General features: G+C 44.4%; 1 protein-coding gene across 1 annotated transcript in view; it reads left to right on the top strand.

Annotated features, from left to right (window-relative positions):
• NDUFA12 (NADH:ubiquinone oxidoreductase subunit A12) overlaps positions 1 to 2,339 on the top strand; it is a 25,503-nt gene extending 23,164 nt beyond the window's left edge. The window contains exon 4 of the mRNA XM_003783347.2: positions 2,055 to 2,339. Within this exon, the coding sequence (XP_003783395.1) occupies positions 2,055 to 2,235 (181 nt within the window). The 3' untranslated portion in view covers positions 2,236 to 2,339. The remainder of the gene's footprint in view (positions 1 to 2,054) is intronic.
• Positions 2,340 to 5,314: the final 2,975 nt, after the last annotated feature.

Here is a 5,314-nt window from a genome sequence, read left to right on the forward strand (position 1 = left end):
TGTTGTTTGGCGGGTCCGGGCTGGGGATTCGAACCCGCCACCTTAGGTGTACGTGGCTGGCGCCTTAGCCGGTTGAGCTATAGGCGTCGAGCCAAAAAATTCTCTACTTTCTTTGAGCATTTTCTATTTTTCCATGAGCTCCTCAATTCTTCACTTAAGTAAATGACTAGGCAAATATGAGCTTGAGACTATGATTCCTTAAATTTCATTTTAGCCTCAGGAGTCTTGACAGCAATTATTTGAATAAAATTTTCCTTTAGTTACTTAAGCTAACTCAACAAGATAAATGTCAAATATTTCTGCTGTGCCTTAAGCTCACATAAAGCCTCTTGGTAAGTGACGACGTTGACTTCAACAGCTAATCCCTCCTCTGAGTGGTCAGCGGAGTCTGGCTCAACACCCCGTCTCACAGGGGCTTTGGCGCTGGTGTGCTGGTATTAGTGGTCGAGATGTTTCAGTTCAGGTCACTTCACTAATCCTGCTTCCTTTAGAGGATGTAAGACAGACACCATGCAGCTTATACAGCCTTCTGCATCTTCATTGCTTAAGCTGATCATGATGCAATTATCTTTAGATACAAATATAGCAGCAGTAATCATATTTCATCTCTACTCTGGTTTTAGCCAATTACCTAGCTATATCAATCAGTTACTGCTAGCAAATATTGTTAGGCTTACGTGGCATCATAAATTTCTCATTAGCTTTAGTTTTAGTTGTTTCTCTGAAACCTCCTCTGTTGTCCTTTTCTCTGCAGCTGGGTTGCCACTTTCTTTTTTTAGCAGTTTTGGCCGAGGCTGGGCTTGAACCCGCCAGCCCCGGGATATGGGGCCAGCGCTCTACTCCTGGAGCCACAGGCGCTGCCCAGTAGTCACTTTCTCTCTCTCTTTTTTTTTTTTGGAGCAGCAGTGCTGCAGTTGTCTGACTATCCCCCTCGTTCCCTGTTTCCATAGGGTCTTCTCTGCCTTGTGAGCTCTAGGTCTTAGGTGGTTTCGTACAAATTCTCTCCCTCCTCCTTTCCTGCATAAGCACCTCAGCTTAGCGTCCTGTGTGGTTCTGTGCTTTGCCCCTCAAACTTTGAGCCCCATTTCTCTGTCAGTAGCAGCAGCATCACTGGTCTTTTCCCCTTCTGCTCCTGTAACCAGCTTTTAGGCCAGGTATCTGGCACCTCCCCTCAAGTACCCTTTAAAATTAAATTGTTAAGCACTTACAATGGAGATACTTGTGAATAAATTGTGTATTTTCTGGTGTAGCCTCCAGCTTGAATTTGTGACACAGGCAGAAACCCTCTTCTTCCGAAGGAACCTGGGGTTTCACAGTAGGCCTTCTGGGGTCAGAGCCATTGAGCATGGGGCAAGTCTAGAGTCAGCCATCTGCTAGTCATGCTGTACTTTTCAATTCTGAAATACACTTTACATCTAAAATCAGGATATGGTGGCACCTGTAGCTCAAGCAACATACACCAGAGCTGGTGGGTTCGAATCCAGCCTGGGCCTGCCAAACAATGACAGCTACAACCAAAAAGCCGGGCATTGTGACCGGCGCCTGTAGTCCCAGCTACTTGGAAGGCTGAGGCAAGAGAATAGCTTAAGCCCAGGAGTTGGAGGTTGCTATGAGCTGTGACACTACAGCACTCTATCCATGGTGATAGCTTGAGGCTCTGTCTCAAAATACATAAATAAATAAATAAAATTAGGATATATGTTATAATCAATAGTCATAATTTAGTTTGAAGCATTTTTTTCTTTCATAGAAGTACATAAATAATGGTAAGTCTGAGAATGGATAGTGTCTTAGATCTGGGGATATTCAGTAATGATAATAGCACTAGTTAGCATTTGTTGAGTATCTACCACGTGCCGGGATTTTTCTAGGTAGTATATGTGAATCTCCAGGAAGTAGGGACATTCAGATGAGAAAACTGAGGCGTAGAAAAGTTCGGCGAGTAAGTGTGAGTTGAGGTTTAATAGCTCCAGAGCTGCCCTCCTAAGCCCCCTTCTGCTGTGGTGTGCTGCGTCCTCATAACTGTTTGGTTTCTCCCCCCCTCTTTATTTAAGGCATCGTTGGCTTCACTGTATGACTGATGATCCTCCAACAGTTAAACCACCTACTGCTCGTAAATTTATCTGGACAAACCATAAATTCAACGTGACTGGCACCCCAGAACAATATGTACCTTATTCCACCACTAGAAAGAAGATTCAGGAGTGGGTCCCACCTTCAACACCTTATAAGTAAAGACAGTGAAAAACAGATTAAACATGCAAAATATGAATACAGGGCTTTTCATGTAATTGCACTTTTACTGCTGACCATTAACTTAATAAAAGTTGTTTGACTAAGCAATGTGTTCTGTGCCTTTTTGCCCTTTGCCATTCTCCACCTGCAGAATGGATGCGTGGGAGCGCAGTAATGGAAGTAGACTTCAGCTGGGTCGGCTGCCTGCTTTACAGTTCCCTTTTTCTGGGAACAGCTCCACTGGCCATGTGTGTGCTTGAGGACCCTTCCTCAATGTCACTGCTGCTTGAGAGGGAAGACCTAAACCCGGGCCGATCAAACAGGCTTTCTCATGGGAACTTAAAATTTGAATGGATAGAAACACAATGGCTGAGAATCATCAGAATTGGTTGGTTTTGGAGAAGGTTACCAGACATTTTCTGCTTCCTGAGTTTGGGTTTGTTGCCCTCATCCTCAGTAGAGTGCTATGGCGTCACAGCTCACAGCAACCTCAAATTCTTGGGCTCAAGCAATCCCTTTGCCAGCCTTCCGAGTATCTGGGACTACAGGCACCTGCCACCACACCTGGCTTGCTTTTTTTTCTATTTTTAGTAAAGACAGGTCTCCCTGTTGCTCAGGCTGGTTTTGAACTCCTGAGCTCAAGGAATTTTCCTGCCTCAGCATCCCAAAATGCTAGGATTACAGGAGTGAGCCATCGTGCCCAGCCATAAGTTTTGGTTCTTGCTTGGGTTATTTTAATCTGTGAACTAGCCCAAACTCCATTTCAATGTATTCTTGGTTCTTTTTTTTTTTTTTTTCTGGAGTCAGGTCTTGCTATGTCACCTAGGCTAGAGTGCAGTGGCATCATTACAGCTCACTAAAGTCTTGAACTGTTGGGATCAAGAGATCTCCCTCCCTCAGATGCCCAAGTAGATGGGACTATCAGTACATGCCACTATCTAACCACCCAACTAATTTTTTCTTATTTTGTGTAGAGATGGGGTCTTGTGACGTTGCCCAAGCTGGTGTTAAACTCCCAGCCTCAAGCAGTCCTCCTGCCTCAACAAAGTGCTGGGATCACAGCCATGAGCCACCAGGCCTGGCCATATTCTTAGTTCTTTAAGATAACTGGGGTCACTGATTTTTTTGTTGTTGCTTGCACTAATATTCAAATTGGTACCTGAGATGGGTTGCAGGAAAAAGACCATCAAGAAAATGTGAGATCGTTAGCGGTTATGTTTGGGTAGAGTGAAGGGCAGTGCCACACCCTTCATGATCTGTAAGGAGAGCTGGCAGCTTCCGTGACCAAACAACTTATCAGGCTATTGTCTTTAGTCACCAGAGTCCTTGAGCTCCTGGTAGATAAGGCTTTAGAGACTGGTTAGCAGCTGCCATAGAAGAGTTGGACAGTGATGGAAGATAATGCTAGGATTATGGAGTCAGGTGGTTGCTCCAAGAGTATTGAGTAATGTAAGAGAGAGAATGAACCTTGATCCCCAAATCTCAAGGCCTTGAGAGAAACTCTGGGCAGTTACATGACTTAGCTTATCTTCGTAGTTTCTTATGTGAAAAATAAGGGATATAGTGGGTGCTATATCCCTTATAGCACATCTGGAAGGAACTGGATCAATGGCCCTCACCCTTGGCTGCATATCAGAGTCACCTGGCATATTTTTATAAACTCTGGAAGCCTAGGCAATTAAAACAGCACCTCTGAGGGTGGTATCCAGGCGTCAATAATTTGTAAAACCTCCGCGTTTACCCACTACCTGGTGGTTCCATTTGTAGCATGCTACAAAGATTGTGAAATACTGAACTAGAGAAATCAGCGTGCCAAAACCAGTTATTTTGAAACCTTCTCTGTCGTAAGAAACCACAGTTTGCTCACACCAGCCTCATCCCTTAGCTGGATTGGGTTGAATTTCATGCCTTCTAGAGATACTGTATTCAATATGCTGTTTTGGGCAGCTGTCTGCAGTTTGCTGATTGAATAATGTAGCACCGACCAAACACAAAAAGCAAGCCTATGTGGATGGAGATTTCCTACGCTTTGTCCTTCTACCAACTCCTCTGTTGGCCAAAAACATTGGCTTTCTAATGCTATTGGGAATCGACTGGCAAGGGACCCTTGTGAGCAAGTAGAGGTTTTGTCCTGGCTGCTGGTTTTTCTGGAATGCTGGAGGTTCACCTGTTACAAGCAGAATAGATGTGGTTCTTACTTGGAGGGGGAAGGTAGAAAGAGGCGGTAATTAGGAAATGACCCAACCTGCAGCCCCTCTCACTGTGGTTGAGTCATCTGAGCGCCTCTAGGAAGGAAAGCAACAGGCAGCTACCTTAGGTCTTTATTTTTGTTTTTAATTTATTTTCTATTTTTATTTATTTATTTATTTATTTTGAGACAAAGTCTTACTATGTCACCCTCAGTAGAGTGCTATGGCATCACAGCTCACAGCAACCTCCAGCTCTTGGGCTTAAGCGATTCTCTGGTCTCAGCCTCCCAAGTAGCTGGGCCTACAGGCGCCCGCCACAATGCCTAGCTATTTTTTGTTGCAGTTGTCGTTTAGCTGGCCCAGCCTGGGTTCGAACCTGCCACCCTCGGCTACCTTAGGTCTTAATATGATTTTTCTTAAAAATACAAGCAATTTTACAGGTGTAAGAAGAGACTTAGGTCAAGCTAGACCAAAACCTTTCTTAATTCCTAGACCTGAGTTAATTCTTGCAACCAGAACTCTTGATCTGTGAACTGTGCTGTAATAATAGATGTATCTAACCCTGATCCTTCCACCCAGCCATTTTCTCAGGTGATAGGTACTTGATAAAGAAATGCCCAGTTTTCAGGGATCAGGGAATATCGGCTCCAAGTTAACACTAATTTGGAGGCAACTGAGAATACTGTGGCCCACTGGTGGGAACAGAGGCTTATGGGAGACAGATTATAAATGGAGTTTAGACCCCATTTTTCTGTAAGCCCCTTGGGATATTGAACCCCTCTCCTCCTCCCCCTATCCCATGTATATTTCCTTAGCTCCTAAGTATAGACTTCCTTTACAGAATCTGATCTGGCTCCCAGCCCTGAGGAGTAAATGTTCCTGTGATAGCA

Source organism: Otolemur garnettii, unplaced genomic scaffold, assembly GCF_000181295.1.
Source record: "Otolemur garnettii isolate 467f Iridium unplaced genomic scaffold, OtoGar3 scaffold00007, whole genome shotgun sequence".
NCBI lineage: Eukaryota > Metazoa > Chordata > Mammalia > Primates > Galagidae > Otolemur > Otolemur garnettii.